General features: G+C 46.9%; 2 protein-coding genes across 25 annotated transcripts in view; one reads left to right on the forward strand and one right to left on the reverse strand.

Moving 5' to 3' along the window:
- Nucleotides 1–16,642, forward strand: part of SCMH1 (Scm polycomb group protein homolog 1) — a 90,183-nt gene extending 73,541 nt beyond the window's left edge. For 21 of the 23 annotated variants that reach the window (XM_049819770.1, XM_049819771.1, XM_049819766.1 and 18 more), the window contains one exon: nt 425–2,583. In XM_049819770.1, coding sequence (XP_049675727.1) covers nt 425–550 — 126 coding nt within the window. In that variant the 3' untranslated portion in view covers nt 551–2,583. Of the gene's footprint in view, nt 1–424; nt 2,584–15,847 lie in introns of those variants that run through there. The other 2 variants (XR_007508456.1, XR_007508457.1) reach the window with 2 other exon arrangements.
- Nucleotides 5,830–26,900, reverse strand: CTPS1 (CTP synthase 1). Of its 2 annotated transcripts, XM_049819785.1 has the most exons (19): nt 26,799–26,900; nt 26,261–26,434; nt 25,634–25,804; nt 24,737–24,837; nt 23,425–23,541; nt 21,881–21,964; nt 21,555–21,635; nt 19,675–19,826; nt 16,723–16,855; nt 15,510–15,598; nt 14,505–14,599; nt 13,908–13,970; nt 12,978–13,021; nt 11,924–12,020; nt 11,598–11,653; nt 11,417–11,513; nt 11,019–11,163; nt 8,584–8,674; nt 5,830–7,051 (listed from the first exon to the last, which is right to left on the reverse strand). In XM_049819785.1, the coding sequence occupies exons 2-18, from the start codon at nt 26,424–26,426 to the stop codon at nt 8,590–8,592; spliced, it is 1,776 nt and encodes a 591-aa protein (XP_049675742.1). In that variant the 5' UTR covers nt 26,427–26,434; nt 26,799–26,900; the 3' UTR covers nt 5,830–7,051; nt 8,584–8,589. The 2 variants fall into 2 exon arrangements, with proteins under 2 accessions (XP_049675742.1, XP_049675740.1); XM_049819783.1 differs by lacking the exon at nt 26,799–26,900 and having other exon boundaries at nt 26,261–26,756.
- Nucleotides 26,901–27,847: the final 947 nt, after the last annotated feature.

The raw sequence follows: 27,847 nt of genomic DNA on the forward strand, positions 1-27,847 counted from the left end.
TCAACACATCCTGTGCTGGGAGATCTCTCCTGCAGCGGGATGACAATGCTCTTGAGTGAGACTGCTCCCTTGCACTGCCACTGTCTCAACCGTTCCCCTGTCAGGGAAACCCCCCTCTTTTCCTTCCTCCATGCCTCCCTTCAGGATTTGCTGACCAGCTGCACATGGCTCCTGGGTGTTTATCACCCAGCAGATTTCCCACCGCCACACAGGGGTCCGGGACTGAACCCCTATGCTGCAGGCAAGGCAGGATGCCTGTGCTGGGATGCTGCAGTTATGTGCAACCCACCTCCACTGTCGAGCAGTGCTCTTGCACTAGCCGTGCTGCTTCAGCCCTCATCATTTTGGGCACGGCCTGGCTCAGCAGCCAGGATTAGGGCTTACAGGTGTAGTCACCAGTGCTGTTGTTTCCCCCTCCTTGCAGGAGATCGATGGTAAAGCCCTTCTCTTGCTGCGGAGTGACATGATGATGAAGTACATGGGGCTGAAGCTGGGGCCAGCCCTGAAGCTCACTTACCACATCGACAAGCTAAAGCAAGGCAAGTTCTGAGAGGACGCTTGGCAGGACGGATCCTGGAAGCTCCAGTCCTGGCCATCCATACCCGCGCTCGCCTGCTGACAGGTACGCATGCACACACACCCATTTACGCCGCAGACGGACACCTCGCCGACACCCCGGCCCCGCTACAGGGGTCCAGCCGCCTGCCCGCCCCTGCGCCAGCAGCCAGGCCCCAGCGGGTGCTCGGGAGGAGGCTGGCACACAGTTGGCCCCAGGCCTTCGCACTGGACTCGAGTCATGGGCATCCTGTTGGAAGCGGAGGCTCTCTCCCTGCTGCCCAGCCGGCACTTCTCCACAGGCTCCTGGTCCTGCTTCCCTGGGATGGAGCAGTGGCTCTGGGCAGACCCCGTGGGGACAGGGCACTCGCGCCAGCTCCTCTCTCTCTCGCTGTGGTTCGTGTGCTCCAGTCTCACCTGCTCGCGGTGGCCCTTGGCTCCCATCCCCTCGGAGGGGCGGTAGGCCAGGGGGTCTGGACACTTTGCGCTTCACCGGGCAGCCCGGCTGTGAGGGGGATGGTGACCCTAACCCACGCTCAGCCCCCGTAGCACCGCGCCGAGCTCAGAGCAACAACTGCCCCCATGCCCGTCTTCCATGCTTTGGGGGAGCCCGTCCGCCTGTCCCAGGGGCTGCTCACCTCCCAGGCTCTGCCTGCCCCTCAGCTCCCAGCCTTCCTCCAGCTGGCGACGCCGGGCCGGGAATGGAGGCCTTTGTATTTATTTCTGACTGGGGAGGCTGTGGGGTGGCACACGGCGCTGTCCAGGAGTGTGGAGCGAGCTGTGGGAGAGCTGAGAAGCGTGGCTGGGTCTGGCATACCTGTGGCAAGGACGGGCCTGGGTCGGCATCAGAGACTGGCTGGATGCTGCAGGACTCGACTGATCCTTCTCTCCTCTTTTTTTTTTTTTTTGAGTATTTTTTTCTTTTGGGGGGATTTTTTTTTTTTTTTAATAAGGAGTTGTCTGTTTAAAATGATGAAATGATTTTTCTACCTGTTGCTGAACTTGCAACTCTTGGCGATTTTTAGCCAGAGATGCAAACGTTCATCTTCCCAGGGGCCCTCCTGGTCCTCTGGTGTTTCGGTCCGTCCCAGCTCAGTGTGTGTGAGAGGGTGTTGGGTCTGGCAAGTCAGAGGATCCCGGTGTGGTGACCTGCCCTTGTGTTGCTCTTCCTGCGAGGGCTTTGCCTTACCTGGGGGCACCTGTTTGTTTCAGACAGTCTAATGTATTTATTTTTGATGGCACTTGAGCAGTAACCCGCTGTCCCACGCATGTTACTGCAGCTGCAAGAGGAGTATCGGAGCGGAGGCCGCCCAGCTGTGCCGCCCTGTCCCCTGGGCAGCGGCTGCCAGGCTCAGGGCTGTCTGGGGGGACAGGGGCTGTGTGGTCCCCTGGAGCACCGCCTGCCGCGACCTGGGAGGAGCTGGGGAAGGGCTGATGGGGAGAGGTGCAGCAGAGGCGAGGGCTGTCCCAGGCGTGTGCCCATGCATGCACCCACAGCACGCTCCCACACATGCTTCCTTTCTGCAGTGACCAAAGGGCTGGGACAGAAATCTCCACCGCAAGCACTTCTTTCTTCTCCTGCCTTTAGCTCACCCTCTGTGCATCCAGAGCAACGTCTCGCACCCTCTTCCCACCAGCCTCAAGGGCCCGGGCCAGCAGCAGAATGGGCGCCCTGGTGAACAACCCTCCAGTCTCTTGCACTGGGTCAGGTTTACCCCTAAGGGGAAAAGTTACAAAAAAACAAAACCCAAACCCCAAACCCCAAAGTAATAAAAAGGCTTTTTGTTATACAGCAGTCTGTGCTGCCGTCCCTGCTACTGCCCCGGTGTGGTCGGAGGGAGGTGGGGCTCTGGCCACTCACAGAGCCCTGTTGCTCACAGCCTCAGCCCCGGGATGGCCCTCATTTTTACCTGATGCTGATCCTGCTGGCCCACTACAGACAGGTCCCCGTGCGGGGTCAGCCAGTGCTTTCCTCTGCACTTATTTTACGTTGATTTGTTTATAAATAAAAAGATAACTAAGTTCCTCCATGCTGGTTGTGTGTGCACTGATGGGAGTGCTTGGCTGGGGCCCTGGCAGTGTCTTCCTGCGGGCGCCTGCTCTGGGGGACCCTGGGGAGCACGGGGACAGGGCATGGGGTGTTGCTTCAGGACAAGCCCCTGGCTGCTCCTGCCCTGCTCCTCCAGTGCTGTTTGTGGGGGAGCTGGGCCAGACCTGCGCTGAGAAAAGCAAAACAACACAAGTGAACTGGTGATGCAATGAATGCGGGCTCGTTAGTGACAATAGGGAGGTGCATTGGCTTCTGCCTGATCTCTGCTCAGCCCCTCTGACACCCCCCCAGGCTCCTGCTCTTTGCAGCTCTGCCTCTCAAAAGCCTCCAGCGCTGCTTGGTCCCACCCAAAGCAGCTGTTTTGCTGCTCCCCAGGATGTTTTTCCCCAGGAGCATCCCCATTGCAGGGCCCTGCACTGCATAACACACACAGTGGAGGGGCTCTGTAGCTACACGAACACGGCCACCTTTCCAGTGCTGGCTCGGAGCCCTCCAGCATCACCAGTTCCTGGTCCAGGAGCGCAGCTGCTCTCAGGGATGTGCGGGATTGGCAGTGGTGCTGGGACAGGGAGCAGCCCCTGAACCCATTACTGTGCAAACACACCTCAAATCTGCACATCTGCCCTGTGACGGTGCCCTGAGGCAGGTAACAGCAGGTGGGCAAACGCCACCCACAGCCAGACGGTGGGTACAAGGCCAGGGGACAGCTGAGCCCCCCACATGTTGCTCGCCAACACAGATCATTGCTATGACCATGGACCCCACACTTGGGTGGCTGCAGGTCGGGCAGGAGCCCCTGTGAGCTGTCAGGGCAGCTCCATCCCACAGGGAGGGGGCTGGTGGCATGGGTGGGGCAACACAGAAGGGCCAGAGACCAAGGGGGGCTCAGCCAGGCCCACACCGTGCTAAGGGCACCTGCTCCCACAGCACACCCCGGCGTGCTCTGTGCGTGTCACTGGGTTCAGCAGGGCTGGCCTTCCAGCAGCACCACGAGGTGGGGACGAAGTCACGGTGGGTCTCACCTTCATGTGCCTGAGCCTGGCGTTTGTGTCCTGGCTCGAGATGCACCTGGAACACCTTGTGACATCTGCTCAGGGGCTGGTGGTGAAGACGCTGGTGGTTGGAGAAGGCAGGTGAGAGGCACCCAGCCCCAGGGAGGGCTGTGAGGTGGGTGCTGCTGGGGAGAAGGGGTCTTGGCTGGTCCTGGAGGTCCAGCACCACATGTGGTGGGAGAAGCACCCCAGGTCTCTCTTGCAGCCTTGGCTCTGCTGCCTTGAGGCATGCTGGGCACCGCACAACCTCTGTTCAGGTGCCTCTGGCCCAAACCTGCCCCTCGGACCGCTTGTCAGCCATGTGGTACTCCCAGCCCCGGCTGATGGGGACCTGGGGCTCCACCATACCAGCCCTGCCCCCCACAGCCAGCATCGCCTCCCACAGCAGCTGCGGGAGTGAGGGTGTCTCTGCCCCCAGCCCCGCAGAGCCTGGGTGGTGGCTGCATCCCTCCCCCTTTTGGGCTGGAAGGGGCTGAGCTGTTGAGGCACGGTAGTGCCTGAGCCAGGTCCCACAGCGACCACACTCCCCCACCCCCATGCCAAGCCCCGAGGAGGCCCATTTTATTTGTAAAATTTCACTTCATCATCCTTCTTTTAAACACTCCTTTCTGTTGCGGCCCCAGCCCAGGAGGTAGAATGCAGCAGCTAAGGGTGGGCATCAAACCGGCGAACAGCTGCCACCCTGGGGCGCCTGCCCCAGCCCTGCCAGGGCATACAGGACAGCAGGGGGCTGCCTCCTCCCTGTCCCACCACAGCAGGAGCCAGGAGCCCAGCTCAGGGGGGCTTTACCAGCACGGCCATGAGTCGGGCTGTGGAGACAGCCACGTCCTCCCTTAGGGCAAGAGGAGAGAGGTGGGCTGGCACCCGGTGCCCAGGGAGGGCTGCGGCGTTTGTCCCCAGGGGGAGCCAAGCCCTCCTCCCCACCGAGCAGCTCCCAGGGAGCGGCCACAGCTCGGGGCAATCAGCCCGCTCTTGATGACTGTGATAATTAACAACTACTGAGGAAAACATACAGTCGTCCCTCACTGGGAGTGGAGCACCCAGGTCCCAGCAGGCTGCAGGAAGGACACAGCTGGGGGAGGGCAGGGAGAGCCCAGCCACTGCGCTTGGCCAGCAAGAAGCGAGATGAGGAGTGAGGGGAGAAAGTGCTTCCCTGCTCCCCGCCAGCCCCCAGGGCAGCGGTCAGCACCCGCAGGGTGCCCCGGGCCCCGCACCCAGGCGAGGGCAGCCCCGGGACACTTGTCCCCAGGGCAGCTTTGGGCAGGGGGAGCTGGTGATTTCACCCGCAGCCGAGGCCCCATGTGGCTCTGGCCCTCCCTGTGTTCCTGCCAGCCCTCAGTGGGCACCAGGCATGCAGCCCTCCCTGCTGTGGAGGAAGAGGCAGCAAACCACCCAGAAGGCAGCTTGCAGCATAAATCAATTAAAAACTCGTTTTTCTACCCTGCAGAGGCTGTAGGCTCAGTCCGGGTTCCCCAGATTTTTCTCCAGTGCTGGGGGGAAGCCTCGTAATTTCAGCCAGACTTTGGAAATACATGTCTAAAACCCACTGAAGAACGGCTAACAAACTTTTTCTAGCTTACACTGGTTTGATCCAAAATTAGTCCTTTTCCTCCCTCTGAGCTATGGAAGTAATATAGCAAGCTCTTGGCTAGTTACTCATTTTATTACAAATAAGCATTTAATAACCGACTCAGTTGCACAGTTTTGGCCAAAACAAAAACATTTCAGAAGAAAGAAAACAAAATTGTGCTACAGATAAGGAATGGTCTCACACTGCTGGAGGACCAGCCATTTCATGGCTGGTGTTTGTTCAGTACAGAGAGCATCTCGACTCGGTTGCTCATTTTTGCAGAACTGTTGTAACTGGCACACACGAAGAATGCTCAAAGCTTTCCAGGCTAAAAGCAGCTTTACAGCGTGTGTTTAAAATAATTGAGGAACAAAGCAAGAGGGGCTGTGGAAAAGATCACTTAAGATGATACAGGACAGTGTTGTATTCAAGTTCGGCATCAGACAACACAGGAGTTAGTACTCAGCCAGGCTCAAGATGTTCAGCTTTCTCCAAACTTTAATGAAGAGATCTGAACATATGACACTTCAGACAACTGAGACACTTTCTTCCTTTGTTCTAAATTACCAAAGACCAAAAACTCTGTTGCTTACACTGCAGCAGGAGGCTGGGGGGGGGGGGGGGGGAAATGAGTGCATTTCCCACCCCAGAACTGCAAAGCTGAGCTTGTCATCGCAGGACAGCACGCATCTACAAACTGAACTGAGTAACACTGCAGGCAAATGGCAAGGCCCCTCCCTCAGAAAACAGCACTTCTGTATTGCATCGAGTGCGGGACACGCGGCTCCGCCGTATAAAAAAAGGCAACGGAAGGCTCCACTTCCAATCAACGAAAAAAAGCACCATGAACGGTTCAGTCCAAGGCAAATCGCACGGGAGCTGTTAAAGGCAGCATCTGAAAGTAGTTCACTTTCTTTTCTGTACCTCCCCCTTGATGCAAGGAGTTGAAAGTTCCCAGCCCAAGAAGCAGCACCAGCAAACACTGGCATAGGAAGGGCTAACAGTTACGCCTCGTTTCAGGCAACAATGGGCTTTCCTGACAGTTTTGATTATTTTTTTTTTTCCCTTCTTTTTTTTTTTTCCCCACACAATCCAAGTTAATTGCATCCCTGCAGAGTGACATTATCACAGTTAGAGCTGATCATGTTCCAGATTAACTCTATTCCAGGAAGATTTTCCTGGTTGAAAGTTCATTGCCGGCAATGAATGCAGCAAGACCACCAGTGCCAAATGTTTTTAAATACTAGTAAAAAAACCAAAAGAGAACAAAATGTCTTCCCACCCCCCCCCCCCCCAAAAAAAAAGACTGCATAAAGCTGAACAGACCCATCCTCTGCAGCGCAGCACAGCACAGCTCAAAGAACTGAGCAAGGCCCCAAAATCTAGTCTCATCCACACAATTTCACCAGTAAGTAACAAAGACTGCTGAGGGAGCAGAAAGATTGGAGAAAGCAACTGAACTGTGAGTGTCCAAGATATAAACTCATGCCAGCGTTACCATGCATTAGCAAGGAAGTGTGTAGCTGGATTCTCCCCAACACATCAAATCCCATACCCAAATTTGCTTTTTATCTCCAAGATGGTGCTATCTGAAGAAAGTCTAGAGGTGCATGTGCTGTGATGAGCTCTCCTCTGAAAATAAACAATCTACGCAGAAGATAAACCAAGGACAGAAGAGTTGAAGAAATAAAAGGGACGTGATTTCATAACAAAAAATTATAAAACCATAACTTAAGAAAGCCCAAAGCTGACAGTGTTCAAGCTATTGCTATAAGAATGCCTGGAAAAATCTAATGAAGACTCTTCTCTTCAGCAAAGACACATCTGGAGAAAGAGAAAAAAAAGGAGCAGGAAATTACTGACAGCGAAGAGCAATAGGCTGGAACTGCCCAGCACACTGAAGTCCGAGTCTTATGTACGTCACCCCAGACAAAGCATGGGACCTGACAACACTCTTCCTCCCAGGACAAAAGATGTCTATTAGTTTTACAGGGGCACTACAGCAACATTAAGACCAGTGTATTACACCCCTAAGAAAGCAAGCTCCTTCTTGAAGTTAACATTTAAATAAATTGTAGGGAGTGAGCACTGTTAAGCTAAGAATTAACTTCCCAGCACTGCCCATGGCCGGTACCAAAGGAAAAGCTTCATTATGGTACAGCTATTAAGAGAGAGTCGAGCTGAGACATGTACCAGCAGGACAGTCAGCCAGACAGGGGTCACGCCACACATGCAATGTAGTTTTCCCTACAATTTCTTCATTTGTGGATGGCCTCCAAGCAGTTGGGTATTGATGCAGCACCCAGACTGGTCACATTAGAGAGCACACTGGATACTGTCAGCAAGCCAAAGGTTCAGAATATCTTCAGGAGGATAAAAATTTACAGAGAGGATTCTTCAGCTTTTTAGTTTGCTACTGTACCAGACTGGAACAGCCCAACACCAAGCAATGTCAGCTATCTTCAGCACCACAAAGGCCCAGTCCCATGACCGTGGATGGGGAAGTAATTCTGTGCTAGACTCAGGCTAACCCTCATTTTCACTCTGCAGTTAACTTTGGAAGCATCTGTTATATGAAGGAAAGGGGGAGGAGGGAAGAGTTGGTCATCCTTGGTCCCCTGACATTCAGCAATGAACCCCTGCTCTCACTTGACATGAGTGTGCACAAATGCTGCTTAAATTCTCCAAAACCAGCACATAAAACCAGCTAGAGCAGTGGGGAAAAAAATGTTACATCCACGATCACCTACCGCACAAAGGGAGAACTCATTTAAAAATTAAGTCTACCTTTTTTTGCTGGTGAAGTCTGAATGCTAAGTTTTAGTGCCACCCCCCCAAGACTGGATTATATACATCTGATTTTCGCATCCACCTAACATCTGCAGCAGCTATTACAATTCAGAGCTCAAGCGCACTGGTTTGACAGAGAAACTTGCTGCCTCAAGAGATGGGGGAGAATGGCAATTTCAAAAAAAGTTCTTTAGCAAAGGTGAGAGATTGCTCCCCAAATACTAAACTTTCTAAATCCAGTAACCCCTTGCTCAGCTTTGCCTCCATTTTCAGGAATGTGTGCTGTGTTTGTGCTTTGTTTCTTTATTTGAATTTAATCTCAAACTCCTACATGTATTTTCATACTTTAATATCTGTCAATTTGCTAAGGAAATACCCACCCACATCTGTTACACAGACATGAGGCATTATGCACCCCACAGCATAGCTGGAACATGTGTGTGAGCACCAGCACTTCTGATGGTGTGCTAGTTTTCTACTGATATGAAACATTCAGAAGCCAGGAGGAAAGACTGAGCAAGGAATTTTTTCCGTAAGTAAAGGAGGTTGAGGTCATTAGAAGTTACCAGGAATCAGTCATGATTTACTGATGGAAACTTCAGCTCTGTTATCTCCAAGTCAGGCGAGCTGCTGCCACTTCTGTCACTGTAGGTGTCTCTGCAGAATTCAGAAAGATTTTGTTTTATGGAGCACAAGTCCTTTATAGACCTAGATTTGCATCAGCAGTTAGTGGGGTTTGGTAGTAAGTACTGCTAAGCTGAGGTTAAAAAGCAGAGCACACAAAATTCCTAGTGTAGCTGTCCCTTTGGAAATAGGGCTGAGTCATCATCAATTTTAAGGTTTGTGAATTAAAATCATTATACATGTAATAGGTATTTTATAAGGCAAAGTTATTCTAAATGAAATTCATTAAACAGGAAATAGGAGACTGGTTAACCACCCATAAGCCATTCTATTTCAGCTTCCAAGTAACAGCTGATTGCCTTTAATCCATTAAACAGCTTTTTCAGAATCACAAAATAATTCAGATCGGAAGGGAACTCAGGAAAGTTACACCACAGGGACAGCTATCAGATCAGACACGGCTGCTCAGGGCTTTATCCAGTCACATGCTGAAATTCTCCAAGGACAGAGACTGCGCAGCCTTTCTGGGCAACTTGCACCAATGCACAACTGATCTAATGGTGAAAAAGTTTTTCCTTATAACCAGTCAGACCTCTTATTTCCATTTATGTCCATTCTGTCTCATCCTCCCACCATGCACTTCTGTAAAGATCCTGTTTTCATCTTCTTGATAACATTTTTGTAGGTGTTGGCAGGCTGCTCCTAGGTGCCCCATTAAGTCTTCCCTCCTCCAGGCTGAACAAGCCCAGCTCCTTTGCCCTCTACTCACTGGGCAAGTACTCCAACCTCCTGGCCTTCTCTGTAGCCCTCCACTAACCTCTCTCCAATTTATCGATGTTTTACTTTTACTGGGCAACCCCAAACTGCACAGAATATTCTTGATGTGGTCTAACAAATGCCAAGTGAAGAGACATAAAAGAGACATAATCACTTCTCTGGCTGTGCGTTTACTCATACAGCCCAGGATCCTGTTCGTCCTTCCTTCGCTGCCAGCACACACTGCTGGTTCATGTTCAGTTTGCTGTTCGCCAAGACCTCATCAGCAGAGCTGCTGCCCAGCTGCTCAGTCCCCAGCCTGTGTGACTGCAAGGGGTTCCTAGGCACAGGACTCTGCATTTGTCCTTGTTAAGCTTCATCAGATTCCTGTTGGCCCACTCCTCCAGCCCAGGTCCCTCGGAAGAGCGGCCCCAACCTCAAGTGTATAGTCTGTTCCCCCAAGTTTAGTGTCACATGCAAACCTCATTAGAGTGCAATGATCAAGACTTAGCTGAAAACTTGATAAGAGTTACAAAAGCACAGGAATAAGGGGGAGTACAGGCTGGGCTACAACTGTCACCAGTATTTTTAGATAATACGCTAACCATGAAACAATTTGTGACCACAATCACAAAGGACTCCAAGAGCAGATAAAACTAACTTAGGATGCTGCAGTACAGAGGAAACTTCAGCTCCTCTGCTGTGAGAAGTAAATTCAAACTCAAATGTGCAAAAGCAGGAAATTAAAATATCCCTCAACCCTTGGAAGCATGGAAATGAGGCACCTTCACAGAGAAACTCTCTTCAGAGCACATCAGTCAGAGCACAACTGACAGCCATTCTCTAGACACTGACTCAGGAATTCCTGTGGTGCAGCTGCATTGCAGCTCAACCCAGAAAGGCCAATACTTTCCTTTTTGCATTGCTTTAGTTTAATACATTCAGCGCTATTTCTCTTTTGCATGTAGTTTGGGGGTTTTTGTTTAGTGCATGTTAGCACTCCAGCTACACAAGCAAATCCTCTGTGTTCTCCTCCATAAGGACGAAAATGGGTCACTACCAAAGTGATGTTTATTTGTTGCACATTGCCACAACTGCTGAGCAGAACTGCAAGGCATTAGGGAGTAGCAGAAGAAAGTAAATGCACCATTAAGTTTACCCAAAACATTAGTTGGTTTGCAAACTGAGAAAAAAGACAGCTTAAGTCAGCAGAAAAAAAAATATGAAGCTGCTACCACCAGGGCCCATTCTTTAAACCAGCAACAGGAACAAGTTTCTTAAGGACCGACCTGTACCTAGAACTTGTGCAAGGAACATTGGGAAAACCCCATGAGGTCTCCAATTTCCTAAAACAGCAGGCCCAGCTGCAGTTTCCCCAAACACAAGACTGCAGAGCTACTCTCCCTGAAGTCAGGACCTCACTGTGGGACAGCTCTATGGCACTACAGTCAATCTTAAAATGCAAGACAAGAGGTTTCAAAGAAAGAGTGGAAAGAAGAGGTGTTGCAAATACCCCCTAGTTACCACACAGTAACTTTGTGCCAAGAGGATTCTCTGGTTTATCCTGTAGGAAGAAGCACTGCCCTGTGAAAGGTCTGACTGGTGTCTTCCTTCAACCTACCTGGGTGAGAGCCTGCAGCCCTTTTGTAGATAATGTGTGAGTCTTCCTGCAGATGCCAGGAGGAGGCCGAAGTATGGGGGAGATGGCTTAATTGGTCTAGAGAGGAATTCAGGGTGGTACTGAACACCAACGAAGAAAGGATGGTCTAAGAGAAAGAAACAGAAAATATTAATGTCAAGTCACTTAAGCCTGTGGCTGAACTGCAGTTAAAAGTGCTGATCACACTGAAGCCCCGATGATGGGGAAGAAGTGTCATTTCTTTTCTCCCTTTTGTCCCTAAATGGACAGGCAAATGGGATTCTTCTTTTAGTGTGCTGCACAAAAACCTGCTCGATTACCCTTCAAACATTTTCCATTGTAAATACCAACACCCACAAACTAACTGCTTAAGTACCTACCTTCCAACTCAACTACTTCCATTCGCTCTCCCTCCTCATCCTGGCCTACAAACTTCAAACCTTGCTCTTCAAAACACTTCTTCAATTCTGGATTGACCTAGAAGACCAGAAGCAAGAAAACCCATGATCTGTTGTGTTTGGATTACACAGAAAAGCTCAATACCTACAACAGCAATTTTACCTCAAATCTGTGTCTATGTCTCTCTTCCAAGAAATCATGATCTCCGTATAGCTTCCCTGCACCAAAAGGAAGACATTTCTTAGAGCAAACACTGAACAGTTCGCACGATGCCAAGTTTTAACAAGTTCCTATGAACAGCATCACCAGAATCTGCCACTTCTAGAAGGGACCAAATTCATTGATCCCCATTTCACTACCAGAACAAAATCTGCAAACATCCACCATTCAAGCATCCTTTAACACTCCCAGGTCTCACTTCCCAACGCCCACCACACATGCACATGATTCCCAGGAAACACTTCCAAAAGAGGTAAGAAATGCCTTACTCATGACTGAATTCTTGGTTTGGAAGAGTGTCCGTCTCTTGCCAAGCCTCATGGTCCCACCCATTTGCCCAGGATTATGTTCTGGCATGTCTATGACCTGCAAAAAGCATTCAGAGAGGAAGGTGAGACTAAGGGAGGGATAACAGTCCCAGGCAGACTCTGAAACATTAACGAGGGGAAAAAAACCAACATACGTACAGAAAACAGGCAAACTAACCCAAGCAACATTGTCGTGACAAGGTATACCAACAGAACTAGATTAGTTAGCCGAGTTATCCTAGTAAAGGCTGTGCAGAACATACAGAAGGTTTGCAGGTTTTCAGGAACCTTTAGCATAGGAAATGGTCTCAGTCAAAGCCTACACAGACCACATGCACTAATAAATACTGTGCTATTTACTGAACCAAATGTTAAAAAAAAAAATAATATATAAAATTTACAGAAACAAAAAACCCAAATCAGAATCCCTTATACTTTGATAAATAACTTCATAAGCTGTTTTTTTAAAAAAATTCTTCCTTTTCAGTAGCATTTTAAATTATAGCAGAAGCAAATCATTATGGTGGACCCTGGACAAGGTACATAGAGCCTGCAGTCTTAGAAAGGCAGGTTCAGAAATCTGTCCACAAATGTTCCAAGGAATTTATGTCTGTCTATGTTAATTTCTGAGATCATAATTAAACAGTTATGCAGTGGAATCTGGATATCACCAAATCTTTAATATTTACCTGTGAGAAATCAGTTAGCTTTCAAACTGCCCTTTAAGAACCTTTTACCTCCTAGAAAACACCTTGTTTTATGAAAAAGTGCAATTAAAAATAAAAATAAAAAAAAAAATATCAGTGTTTCACCTATAATAAGCACTGCAATCTTCTATGAAGCAGCAACTGCCATACAGTTAACTAGGCAAAGACTTTTTTCAGATTAGTAAATGATGGAAGACAGACTTAAAAGCCAAAAGAAATAATAATCCAAGCTCTTAACTGTACCAACAGGTATGTGCAGAGAAGTCTAGCACAGAAAGGGTATTACAAGCAAGTCATCATAAACTCACCACTGGATGAGCAGTTCTGGGGTCAAATTCTGTCGAGTTAGCATCTGCAATGTAACGTTCATCAATTAGAAACATGAAGTCCCTCACACCGTGACATGCATGTACAGGACCTCCCCCATATACAGCTGCGGCTCATCCCCACGCTTCTGGCAAGTGGCGACCTTAACTATGCTGAGCCACTCACCTGCACAGAGCCGCCAGCTCAGCTCCAGACAACAGAAACAGAGTTCTGTCAGCACTGTTTGGCATGAATTTCTGACACTGCCTGGAGGTTACAATCTTAGGGCAACCAGTTTAGTGCCATCAGTGATGAAAGCAAGAGTCATTCAGGAAAAGCACATATGGAACAGCTTAGAATATTTTAAATAAAACCAGGGAGCAAGAAGGGAGCAGAATTACTCTGAGAAACACATTTTCCCCTATCTTCACTACTAGTGAGACTCAGAATCATGCTGACAAAATAAATTTAGCACTCTGTAAAGGGAGTTTTGACAAGAGGGACTTAGTCAATCCAAGCAGTGGAGCCCAGAAAGCAATTCAACTTGGTGCAGTAGGTGCAACTGCCTGGTCAGCTGAATTGCTTTTTGGTCTTCATTCCCACTGGCTACAACAGGAATTTAGGATGTCCAGCATACACAAGCACAACTCCACTGAGGTGTTTTATTCAGGAGCTGAACCTCACTCTAAGCAACAGAAAGTTTTCTGTCATAAGCATGCCTTACTCCATTGATTTTTATCTGAATAGGATACAGAAACTGTTCTTTTTCCTTTGAATTAGCAAAGGAGATGGGGAATTTTACAGGCCTAGAAAAAAATTTTAAATCTACCTAGCAATGAAAAATTAAAAGTTACAGGTATTAAAAAAATTACAGGTATTACTCAAGCAATCAAAGAAATGACGAAAACCCAGGAAGGCTTTTATGCAATTACCTTGCCAACCAAGAACACTGCGTGCAAATTCCACAACTGCTAACTGCATTCCCAAACAAACTCCTGCAGAAGGCAAGGCAGAACACGGATCAAGTCAAGACAAGGACCACTGAGCCCATATTGCAAAGCACACACACCTTCACAGAGCAGATGCGAGTCAGAGGAAAACGTGGATGAGATAGACCTTTGACTTGGATTTAGGGGTCTGCTCACTCTGTACCAAGTAGTTCTGACAAGTTTTACTCCACTGCTCCCTTCCCTATCCACTGCTCACACATTTCCAGTCTCTCATTGTGTTCATTTTGTTTAAATGCAGTCACATATTTCTTTGTGCTGAGATCACCACAGCCTCCTCTGAAACTTCTTTGGAGACTCCTACCCCCTCATTATAGAGATTCCTTGTCATCACATCCCAGCCAACTCCAAGCACTTCAGAGCTAACTACAGATGATGGCTGTATTACGCGGTTGGCCTTCCTCCGCCAATTATCTTCAGAATTGTACATTTTAGATACTAATGAAAATCAGTAAAACTCTTGCTGCAGACCAGTTAGGCTGTTATTCAATGTCCTCCTTATGGATGAAACATATTTCTCACCTAAGAAGGGTTTTTTCTGTTTTCTTGCCCAGGAAATAGCTTGAATTTTGCCTTCTGTCCCTCGAACACCAAATCCACCAGGAACGAGAACTCCGCTGTATGAGGATGAAAAGATTCTGTTCACATGGGGCTCACCAGCATAGTTCCCCCCAACCACATACCACCCCTCTCCTGTAAAATCTTGGACTTGCAATACCTTGCTCCTGAAAAGGGCTTCAAAGTGCCCTGTGTGGCAAAGCCTGTCTGCAGCACGGTTTCCATATGACTTCACATGAGCCATCATATAAAATGTCACAGAATTTTCAGGGAAACATTTTAGAAATGCAAATTTTACCTTTCCAAAAAATCTCAAATACAAGGCGGGTTACAATACTGGAATGGTTCATGTTGCACGACTCACATGCTCTGCACCAAACAAGTTTGCAAACGTATCATCCAGTCGGGCTCATGCTGCGGAAGCTGCTGGCTGCAGTATCAAGTTGTCCTAACCACAGGCACAAGGACACCAAATTCTGCAGGAGGTTCTTTGTTCTCCTGGTAGTACCCAAAGCCTACCTCCCTGAGGGCTACCAAGCCTTAATTGTTCTTGTTTTCTGGGCTAACTCGTAGCATTCTTCTGCATCCTAAAACTTTGTCCGTTCTCACACTTTCTTCCTAAAGAACTTTATACCACGTTTACACCTTCTGTCCTCTCTCTCTGGCTTTAGTAGCCTTTGCCAGCACCTATCCTTTCCCCTCATTTCCTTTCACCCTCTTTCCCCACTAAGCCTGTGCACATCCTCATCTGCATGATCATCTCCCCTACTGCTGCCTTTCACAAACTCCCTCGCTTATTTAACAATTTTCCATTTTACATCTTATCCTAAATTTCACTGAGAGGTATGTAAGAGTGTGCTGGTACAGTGCCTAAGAAAATAATCTCCGGTAAGGCTCTTAATTCCAAAACTGTCAATAGCAGCAAGTTTATTAGACATGCTCCAAAGAAATAGCAAGTATTGGTCTTACTCAGCACCACACAGCTTCTGCCAAGCTTCATGGTATCGGACAGGTTCTTCCTGCAGAGTATCTGGCTCCAAGTCAGCAGAGTCAATATACTGGGAAGAAATCCAAAAAAGGATGATGAAATACTGCCACAAGAGCGTACAGGGTCTCCTTAATTCTCATTAAATTAAGATGTCATCATTCTTCCTGCATAGCTCTAGAACTGTTTCCTACTGGATACTTGCTTATGTTTTTTCTTGGCTGATTTCCTATCTGCTAGTCAGCAAAACTGCTTTCCCCCACCATCCTACTACTGATGCACAAAAAGACACCATGTTTTTTCTGTCTTCCCCTCTCTGCAGCTCTACTGTGACATACATGAAGTCCATGAGACCCAGGCTCATTAAATGTGAAGCCTTAATGGAGCACAGCAAGATGGGAATGCACAGCTATGCAGGCAGAAACAACCACACAGCAGGAAAAAATTGAATCACTACCTCTTGAAATATACATCATTTAATCTTCAAGAGGGGCTGAAGAACAAAATAGGATATGGCGAAACACAGGCTGTTGTAATTAAAGGATGTTATGACCAATGCTCCATATGGAAAAAACCTGCAAATTTCCAGTTTCTCATCTCCAGTATTCCAGTATCTCTGAACTTCTGAATGTTCTGGCAGTCTGCTAACCCTTTTGAACAACCATTTTTGTTCTTTGGAGGTTTTTCTAAGATTGCAATACTGCTAAACAGTTCTTTTTAGCTACAACCAAGACCCTTAGAAGCACCTGTGCAGCCAAACCAGCATTAAAACCTTAATAAAGCATGAGGCAGAAGCATCATAAAACCTGTGAGTACCACAAGGCTAACAGCAACAACCCTAAAAAAAGGATCACTTTCAACAACTGTCAGAGAAATTAAAGCAAACAGTGCCCTCCTCAAATACATCTACCACTCTATCACAGTTCAGCACGCAACACTGAGCACTGAAGAGTTCCCATCAATTATACAGACACATTGTATATCTTACAGGATGAAAGGCTGGTTTCCTTTGAAGCCTTTTTATGCCTGACAACAGATGTTTTCATGCTGTAATCCAAGGACAATTTTAAAGTTCACTGGCTGAATCAACTCCCCCTTACTGTCTATGGGTTTGTGAAAAACTTAATTAAGATGGGTAGCACTGTATATGGAAGGAGCACAGAGGAGGAATTTTAACACACACGCACCCACCCCTACCTTAATGTCAAGTTTGTGGTTGATAGCCAGTGCAGAATGCTCCAGTGCTTTAATGACTGATGCATAGGAATCTGAAAACTTGGTGTATTTGCCAACAAGCGCAATGGAACATGTTTCAAGGAGACGGTCATACCTACATAAAATCAAAACACAACGGTTATTTCACAGGAAAATGGGGGCAAGAATCACATTCTATTCAGCTTTTCAAGTAACATCAACAGTTGGGTTCTTGAAAGTCCGTCCAACTAGAAAGATGACGACTTTGGAAGAGATGACCTTTCATAGTAATTATGACTTAAAAACATCAAAGCAAGATTAAAAGAAAGAAGACCAAAAAAAGCGACAGAGAAAAACAGTTGCAGAAAGTCATGTATACATTAACTCATCTCTCATTATGCTGAAAAGCCATTTTGAGTAGATCCAAACTGTCTTTTCAGGAAGCTGTATTAGATTCAAAGTCTGCAGTAAACTATTAGAAGAGACGATCAAAGCACAACTCTGCATATGTTTATACTGTACAGCATCTTCCCACGCTGCTTCTGACTGAGTTCACTTCAACAGCTAGAAATACAGAAAGGACTTTTGTCGTGGTTTAACCCCAGCCAGCAACTAAGCACAACACAGCCGCTCACTCATCTCCCCTCACAGTGAGATGGGGGAGAGAATGAGAAAGATAAAAGTGAGAAAACCCATGGGTTGAGATAAACACAGTTTAATTGGTAAAGCAAAAGCCACACACCCAAGCAAAGCAAAGCAAGGAATTCATTTACCACTGCCCATCTGCAGGCAGGTATTCAGCCACATCCAGGAAAGCAGGGCTCCATCACGCATAACAGTTACTTGGGAAGACAAACACCATCACTCCAAACGTGTCCCCCCCTTCCTTCTTCTTCCACCAGCTTTATATACTGAAGATGATGTCATATGCTACGGAATATCCCTTGGGTCAGTTGGGGTCAGCTGTCCCAGCTGTGTCCCTCCCAACTGCTTGTGCCCCCCCAGCCTGCTCACTGGTGGGGTGGGGTAAGAAGCAGAAAAGGCCTTCACTCTGCGTAAGCACTGCTCAGCAGTAATGAAAGTATCTCTCTATATAATCAGCACTGTTTTCAGCACAAATCCAAAACATAGCCCTGCACTAGCTACTATGAAGAAAATTAACTCTATCCCAGCCAAAACCAGCACAGACTAGATTCTAGAGTCCTAAGGCTGTACTGCCAACACTTTCAATCCTCAGCGCCTGGCAGCACGGGATTTACACAGCATTCTTGGCTACAGCTAAGAGATTGTTGAAGTTTATTTCAGAAGTGCTAAGTACCTTCAACCAAGATGGTTACGGAGGGCTTTCCTCATCCAAAGAAAATGTTATTGACAGTGGTGGCTTGTGTCCGGCATATAAAGGAAAATACCTAGAGCTTGAAAATTTATTTTGTATAAGGATGTCGTGGTTTAACCCCAACCAGCAGCTAAGCACTACGCAGCTGCTCACTCACTTCCCCCTCACCCAGTGGGATAGGGGAGAGAATCGGGAAAAAAACCCTAAAACTCGAGGGTTGAGATAAGAAGAGTTTAATAGAACAGAAAGGAAGAAAATAATAATTATAATATTAACAATAATAAAAGACTTGGAATATACAAAACAAGTGATGCACAATGCAATTGCTCACCACTCGCTGACCGATGCCCACTTAGCTCCTGAGCAGTAATCCACACCTCCCCAGGGCCAACTTCCCCCAGTTTGGGTCAGCTGCCATGGCTGTGTCCCCTCCCAGCTTCTTGTGCCCCTCCAGCCTTCTTGCTGGCTGGGCATGAGAAGCTGAAAAATCCTTGACTGTAGACCAAGCTTTACTTACAAACAACTGAAAGCATCAGTGTTATCAACATTCTTCTCATACTGAATCCAAAACTAACACTATACCAGCTACTAGAAAGAAAGTTAACTCTATCCCAGCCAAAACCAGGACAAAGGACAAACACACTTACAGCTTCAGAAAGGGCCAGAATGCTGACTGAGAAGATTCAATTCACTATCTCCCCATGAACATGGAGTCTATTCCCCACAAGAAAAAAAAACAGTGTCCTAGGAGTCTCAGAACACTTACAAAACAGTCGCTTCACTTGCTTGAAAGCATACTCAAAAGCTATGTTTTTATCGACACTCCTGATGACTCCTACATATACCTACAAAAGGATTTCAACACTTTGTAATGTCACTGGGTTTTTTTGTATAAAAAGGGAGGGCAGAGCTGTCCAAGTTTTAATGACTTCAAACTGATTTTGAATAGACAGTAAACTACCAACACAAGATATGGAACTCGGTAACATTATCTTACAGGATTTTGTGAAGAAAGGCTGAGAGACTTGGGGTTGTTGAGCCCTGGAGAAGAGAAGGCTCTGGGGAGACCTTCTTGAGGCCTTTCAATACTTAAAGGGGACTTACAAGAAAGACGGAGACAGACTTTTTAGTAGGGCCTGTAGCAATAGGACAAGAGGTAATGGTTTTAAACTAAAAAGAAGTAGATTTAGACTAGATATAAGGAAGAGATCTTTCACAATGAGGGTGGTGAAACACTGGCACTGGTTGCCCAGAGAGGTGGTCGATGCCACATCCCTGGAAACATTCAAGGTCAGGTTGGATGGGGTCTGAGCAACCTGATCTAGTTGAAGATGTCCCTCCTCATGGCAGGGGGGTTGGACTAGATGACTGTTAAAGGTCCCTTCCAAACCAAACCATTCTGTGATTCTATGATTCTCATGTTGAAGAATATATTTTTTTCAAACAGTTAAACATCTAGGAAGAAAATACATTGGGAGGGGGCGGGGGGGAGAAAAAAATTTGAGCACATAAGAACACTTGAGGAACATGAAGTAACACTCATCACCTAATAACCAACGACCAAGAAAGGAAACTAATCTGGACCCGTAACTCAAACTACGCCCAGTGGTGCAGCTCACCTGTCAGCCATTTCCTTCCACTTCATGAGCATCCTCCTGGGCTGCCTCTCAATGGGAAGGTCAAGCCTGTGTCTGAAGTAGTCAACAACTCCCTGCTCCTCTAACAACAGAGGAACCCGATAGATAGAAGAGACATCATGAACACAGATGACCTGTTCATACAAAATGAATGTCATTAAAACAGATCTAAGTGCCTGGGCAATTATTTTAAGACAGATATTCAGAGAGCTTCTGTCTCTAGCAGACAATCATATGACCACCTAAACTTCCAGGAAATAGTATCTGTTGAACAACATATGAATAGCTTAATACTAGTTTCCACATGCTTGAAAAGGTCACCCTTCAACACTTCCCAAGTGTTACTGCTCACTGGAACTCCTTGGGAAGGGCTGTAACATGATAACCTAGCAGTAAGAAGTTCAGCGGCTATGCAAGTTATGCTAGCGCATAGCAAAGTTCAAAGAACACTTCAAAGGGACTTCTCCTAGGATACAGCCTTCTTGGCAATCTTAATTGAAACTACAGCTAAACTGCGCACAGGCCCAGCTTCCCCATTTCCCACCATTGTTGCTCTTAACCAAGGGTCCCAGTTTGATTAAAGCCCAGGGAAATCTGCGATCTAAATATAGCAATAAATTTTACAGGGTGTCCTTCATCAAACTTCAGATTAAACAACTATGAGCAAAGAATTCTTAGGTCAATGAGGAATATCTACATCAACAGTTCTAGTTCACCGAAATGGGCTTCCTCAGAAAGGGAAAGATGGCTTTGGACAACTGTCACCTATCTATCAAGAATGAGACTGTACTTTAAGAATCAAAAATATACTTGCACAACTATTTTTAAATCCTCATTTCTCCAGACTCAAATTGAAAGCAGAGTTCAACACTGCACCAGTAAACCCCTTAGGCTGCAAATTTTCCTCCTTTATAGTCAATAACATTTACTCCTCAATTCAAGTGCAACTGCAGTCAGAGAAACAACCATGTAAAATTGCACTAAACTTCCTGGAAAGGGACTGACAAGAGCCAACTTACTTTCAACTCCTGGCCAACAAGAGGTAGGTATCATACTGCTAACACATCAATATTATTGCCAGCTAATTCCGAATGTAATACTTGAAACTGCAAGACTCAGTTTGATCTTGCTGTACAGAAAATTAATAAAAATTACTTGACAGAGACTGGAATTGCAAAGTCATACTCAGTCTTTCACAAAAGGACAAAATTTTTCAAGCTCCAGCTGGACTGGAAGATGCTAATATTTAACCTACAGACCATTTGATTATTTTCCAAGGTCTACCTCAGACTATGCTATGCAGAGTAGTCTCAGTATAAAAAGAATCATGCTAACATGGAATTTTTGCATATCATGCAACATTCAAGTGAAGCAATGCTTCTCTCAAATACCATTTCAACTTTTCTGTGCAATCTCTCCTCATGAAATCTCAAGCGGAAGAATAATACCATGAAGAGAGCAGTGTACAAAATACATTTGTGTATCCTCTAAACCTAATTTGGGGCAAATACTCTTTGGCATCTCAATACTGGAAAATCTCATTCTTCTGTATTCACAGAAGGAATGTGGAAGGATAACTAAGGTCAAAACCAGCTATTCAGAAAATACCTTGGATTCCATAGAATTCTGTAAGCCTATGCTAACTACCTTGGAAAAAAACCTGGGTGCTGGCATAAAAAGGACTATTTTTACAGCCGTTACATGTGTAAGGAACATAGGTAAGACAAAGCAGCAAATGAATTATGCAGCTAACAAAAGACGCAGCTAGAACACAAAAACACTACACTCAGATAAAACTCCACTCAGCATTTGACAAACAGCTAGAATATTTATTGCAAAGAAGTGCAGACAGCAATCTTTACCTGTTCTGGTTCAACATGACAGAACATGGAAATCTTTTCTTTTACTGAGGTATCCAATGGAGTGGAGCACCTGCAAACAATCTAACAAAACAGCAACATCAAGGTTGTGAAGCAAAACAGAAGTACTCAGACATTCATATAATAAACCTCTAAAAAGCTGCCCTTCTGCAGTCTCCAAGGCTTGGGGAAAAAACCCAACTCAGTTACTCTTATTTGTTTACTACCAATATACAAGAGCTCTCAACCTAAGCATTATTTAGACCAGGATGTTGTTGCAACATGCCAGTACTGCATTTTTAAATTCAAAGCCATGCAGCAAACCTTACCAGATCTGGTGAGAGACCAAGACCTCTGAGTTCACGAACACTGTTTTGGGTGGGTTTAGTCTTCTGCTCGCCTGTAGAGCTTGGCTGGTCAGAGAAGAACAGAAATTAGCATATCAAATTGTGATGACATGTAGCAGTGATTTGTCAGGCTAATTGTGACTCTCTACCCCAACTCATCTTGTAAAAACTTTGACCCAGTTCTTAGACAATTCACATGAAGTTTAAATACCCCTGTACAGTATCATTTTAATCTCCAAGACTGAAAGCAACTGGCAGAAAACAGAGTTCAAGTTTGTACAGTGAGTAGGTAAGCATTATAGTAGGGAAGGAGAGAGCAGAGAACCTAAGGATTTTATCTACTGCTCCCTCCAAATAACTAGTATTTCATATTTCTAATTTTTTCTCTGTAAATCACCTAGCCTGGACAGAAGGGGAAAGGAAGAGAGAGAGGGGAGAAGAGAACGAAGATTGATCTGCGCTACAGTAACTATCAAGCTGCTCTGTTAAATCCAGTTTCAAGACGAGGAACACTCTCTGCTGTTAACATAACCATGGAAGAATTTTTTCAGCAGTGACTCCTGCAGTAGAGATTTTGTTTGTTTGTTTAATACCATAAATTGTCTCCAAAACCAGAGCAGATAATACAGATGAGGTTATATCATGCATTATATGGCATAAAACACCTTCACATGCTTTTGATATTAACTGGAGTTCACCCCATCTACTTGGCACATAAAGATATTTTGTTTTTCTTTGTGATTCCCAATTAACTGATTCTTATCATAGCACTACTTCATAAAACATTTTCTTAGTTGAATCTCTGAACCAAGGGCAACTGCCACTCAGATTGTTATGGCTTACATAGCATCAGATGTGAGAGTCTATGAAATTACTGTTAAAGATCAAAACACACACTAAAAATATTGACTCAGGGAGGGGGGTGGCAAACCAGATTATGTTTCAAAACACAGTATCATGTTTTGAAATGACAAAAGTAACCTGACCTATTTCATGAACTAATGTCAATCTGCATGGGGAAAAAAGAAAAGGAAAAAAAAAAATAAAAAGGACAGAGCAACAAATATTAAAGAACTCCAGGAAAAGCTTGGAATATGATATCATTAATAAGTCTAAATGGCTGTGCAGTCTGGCTATTTCACTGACTTTTATATTAGCTTTGCAGAAATGAAAGGCTATGCAAATGAAAGCAAACTGGAAGTTTTCAGCCCTAGAAAGCAAATTTACCTGCAAAAGCTAGGAGATAATTCCATAGAGAAAAACAGCAGTTAAAGATGCAAAATTGCATTTGCTGCAACTCCCAAGTATTTATTACACATTTACACACTTTGAAAAGTTTCTGTTCACCTCTTGCGAACCTTTCTAAATACATAACCATATATTCTCTGCATGTCTTCCAGAAGTTTCTATATATAGAAATACAAATATAACAGTGCCTATAGGTATAGCATCTCAGAAACACATATTTAGGAAGCAAGTGTCGGATTGGAGAAGCCTCTGACCACCAAAACATTTTGGGTCCTTACCTGGGGAACTAGACTGACATGAATGTTACAAAAATTCTCTCTTTTGGCTTTGAACTGGAACTGGCGGAAAGCTTCAATAAAAGGCATGCTTTCAATATCGCCTACTGTCCCACCAAGCTAAAAAAGACAAAGACATTTAGAATTAGTTAGTACCAAAACATCACCTACTGAATTTGTACACTAAAGCATACTAAGACATACATAAAAGAACACTAAAACATCTCCCCACCACCTCCCTCCAATTCCCTAAAGGAGCATCAACACCCAATATGAAAAGCACCAGGATTTGCCAGTTGTATGTACTACTTCTACAGCCTCCAATCTACCCCAACTATTATTTTACCTTCATGATTTCCCCCAAAATCAAAAAGCCACAAGAAAAACAGCTTCTCACATGGGCAGCAACTCTCCAGGGACATTAGCTTTACCTCTATTCTCTCTTCAGGGAAAAGATTTAAATGTTAAAATTATCATTTATGAACATTAGGTGGAACTGAGAAGCAAAAGTTCTGTTAAGTTTTAATAACGATACAGAGTAGTTTTGGACACGTGCAGGAACAGAGACTAGGCATTCTTTGGAGCACTGACAACCTCCTGTGCGTTGTCAGATAGTGCCTCCTAGGTACTTCAGGATCCAGGCTTGTAAATCCTGGAACAGAAATTGGCACTCAAGCTGCAGGGATAGTCCTATGTCACCATGACCCAGGCACTCTGACAAGCTCCCTCTCTTCTCTGTTAGCATACCCCACCAGCCAACTCAGCAGTCGCAGCACCTTTACCCTACTCTGTCTCCTCTGGCAGCAGGATGTCCCATACGATGCACAGGAAACTGCACGGGGTTTGTCACCACTAACTTGTGCCATTCCCTTTTCTAGGTCTATGCTTGAACTAGTCACTCCAAGGCTTCCTTTACCGCTAAGGAGGTTAGACAACTGTTTCCAGGGGATTTACCTACCCTCCCTCTATCCACCAAGGGAGAAATGGGCACAGCATGATTAACTCATCAACTTTGGCATATAAAGTTACAAGAGCTAAAATTAATTCTATAGACTAATTCACATTACACCAGAGAGCAAAGCATCTCAAAAATATAACTGTCCAAGACCTCAGTCCTTCTACATGCAGATTCAGACACAGAGCATTCAAAAGATTAGACTGAATAAGTGATGCTAACAAGGGGGATTTTTAACCAACTCAATAACATGCAAAGTTGAACACTACCGTAAAAAAAATTTGCTAAGCCAAATATAGTTCAGTTTACTCCATACAAGAAGCAAAACTGTAGGTTTTGGTTTTTTTAAGAGCTACGAACCTCAATCACACACACTTGGGGTTCAATGCCATCTTCATCTACAGGAATTCGTGCCTGCCTCATTACCCATTCTTGTATAGCATCTGTGATGTGAGGAACAACTGAAAAAGAAAACCAGGCAAGAGTTAAAGCCACAACCCATGCACTTTTTACCCACTAACTAATTACAGAGCAAATTATTGAAAATAACTAGCCCCTGCTTCCCATATCACTTCAGCACTGATTTGTGACTTTAAAGAAAGTATGCATTTTTGAAGTGATTATTCTTGGCTGTGATTTTCAAGAGAAGTGTCTTGGCAGGAAATGTAATCCTGCCTCAATTTAAATACATGTAAGCAATGTTTCCTTTAAGCTGCAAGATTCAAGTACAAACAGTTCTTTGCTCTAAGCAGAGCGAGTTACTCTGTTTTAAACTGTCTGGAAAAGTCCTTATCCAAACCAGCTGTGGAGGATGCTCAGAAAAGGAAGGGACTGATCTGATCCTCAAAGAGCCTCTGGGTTTTCGAATAATGCAACAGTTATGAAAAGCAATAACCATTTTAACCAGCTAACAAGTAATCCACGGGTCTATTAGTCTGAAGTCTGTTCGCATTTACTATTGGCTACGTTAGACAGTCAGACCCAAGTCCAGCATACAGTCCAAACAATAGGCCATATATTGCTGTGCACTGGAAAGTTTTGAGAGGCTTACAGGTAACCTGATTCAGTGTGGCACGCACCACTACACCTGCACTGGCGCATCTTCTACCTCCCCTCTTAAAAAAAAACTAAAAAAAAAATAAATTAAAAAAAAAATAAAAAAATCACAAGGACAGCATCTAACAAATGCAGAAGCATCCAACCAGGACAGAAATACAGAACATATTACTAAGCATCAGAAGTGAAGCTTCATGTCACCTTGGACGGTTTTGCCAAGATAGTCTCCCTTCCTCTCCTTGTTGATGACATATTGGTAGATCTTCCCAGTAGTCAGATTATTGTCTTTGGTGAGTCGGATATCGAGGAAGCGCTCATAGTTACCAAGGTCCAGGTCCACTTCCCCTCCATCATCTAGCACAAATACCTCCCCTGTAGCACACAGAAAAAGGCACAAGCACACGTGTCAAGGTGAAATGGTCCACATAAGCAATTTGTTGGTATTGCCTGTGACAGCTGGATGAATTCAATGTAAGGGAACACCTTCTTTGATTGCTGCAGCAAGTTTAGGAGTGGCTAACAAAACTAAAAGCCTTATATAACAAAGAGGACTGAATCCCTTGACCAGGAAGCAACAATAAAAGACCAGAGAGCTCATCCCTGCTGTCTGCTGGTGGCATGATCAGCCCGGCCAGTCAGTCCAGAGCTGCTGACAGGCTCAGTCTGCAGGTCCCACACACAGGACCCGACGCAACCTCATCCACCATGCAAAGGAGATGGTTCCTTCCAGGCAAAGCCAGCCCCAGGACCCACCTGGAAGACCCCGGTGCCCAGCTCAGGGCCAGCTGCCTGCCGACAGCTCGTCCCGGGCCCCGCGAGGCCACTCACCGTGCTCGTATGGGGAGAAGGTGCCAGCGTCAATGTTGATGTAGGGGTCGATCTTGATGGAGGTGACATGCAGCCCGCAGGACTTGAGGATGGTGCCGATGCTGCTGGCGATGATCCCCTTGCCGATGCCCGAGATCACCCCGCCCGTGACCAGGATGTACTTCATCTGCCTCGCTGCCCGACACCGACACCGCCTCAGCGAGGGCTCTCCCCCGGGCAGGCGGGGACAGACCCGCTGCCTGGAGGAGCCCCGGGCCCCCGCCATTCCTGACAGCCACCAAACCTCCGTTCCCCCCTGTCAGCGACCAGCCCCCGCCATTCCCTCCCCGTCAGCGGCCCCCTCCCGCCATTCCCGCCTGTCTGTGAGGGCCGCTCGCCTCCGCCAGAAGTTCCCGCCGGAGTCGCGGCCCCCGCTGAGCCATCAGCGCCCGCCACCCCAGTGTCGCCCCCCCTCCGCGGGGGTCCGCGTGGTCCCGCCCGCCCTCCACCCCGCGCCTAGCCCACACGGTCCCGTCCGCTGCCGCCCCCCGCCCCTCACCTGTGCCCGCCGGGCCCCCGGGGCGGCGCGCGGAGGGTGCGTGGCGGGCGGAGTGAGGGACGGAGCGCGCGCCGCGCTGCTGCCGGCCGGCTCGGCGGGGAAGCGCATGAGGCCGGCGCGCGGCGGAGCGCAGGCGCAGCTCTCCCTCGGCGCCTGCGCAGTAGGGGGGCAGAGGGGCGGCTACCGCGCTGCAGAGCGGGCGGGGCGGGGCCGGGCGCGGCCCTGGTAACGGCCGCCCCCCGCCCCGCCCCCAGCGCCTCAGCGGGCGCCGGGCTCTGTGCCGGCAGCGGGAGGACTCCGGTGTCGGCGGGTCTCGGACCTGGCAGGTCTCCCGTCCAGCTGCTGGGGCCTGTCACCCTGTCCATCCCCGAGGGCCGGAGGGGGGGCTCCAGCGCCGGGGGGTAGGAGGGCAGCAGCTCCGCGGAAGGCTGGGTGGGTGGTTTGCAGCTCTGGAAACGTCGGTCTTGGGCCAGGAGACCTTGCGGTGGCTCCCGAGGGCGGTCCAAGAACAGAGGGGAGCCTGGGGAGGCTTGGCCCTGTCGGGAGGGCGGGGGTTCGGCCTGCCTTCAGACTGGGTGCTAACAGCTGCTCTTTGTATGCTAGGGAAGCAGCTGAAAGGAGCTCAAAGTATCAGAGAAAAGTTTCTTTACAATCACTTTTGTGCTCTTTTCCAACCGGCTGGTGAGTGGGACCCAGGCAGCCGGTTCCTGCAGGAAAAGGAATACACCTGAGCAAGTGGAGGGGAGGATCGAGGGAAACCCTGGCCCTGTTAGGTCCAGAAGTTTTGCCTTGGTCTTCAGTACGCCAGTGTTTTGCCATCAGCATGTTGAGTGGCATCTCATAGGAAGGGATTTCTCTTGGCTGTTGGACAGACCAACCCATTTCACTGTCGGGCTCCTGATGCGCTGCACGCATCTTCCTCTTTCCTTTTACTCAGTTTCACCTGGTTGTAAGTTATCCAAAATGTTCTCACAGATTTTTAGCTGTGGAGCAGTAAGTTGATCTATGTGTGTCTTAATCACCCTGCTTGTCTATGACAAATGCGATTG

This window comes from Accipiter gentilis, chromosome 17 (genome assembly GCF_929443795.1).
Source record: "Accipiter gentilis chromosome 17, bAccGen1.1, whole genome shotgun sequence".
Lineage (NCBI taxonomy): Eukaryota > Metazoa > Chordata > Aves > Accipitriformes > Accipitridae > Astur > Astur gentilis.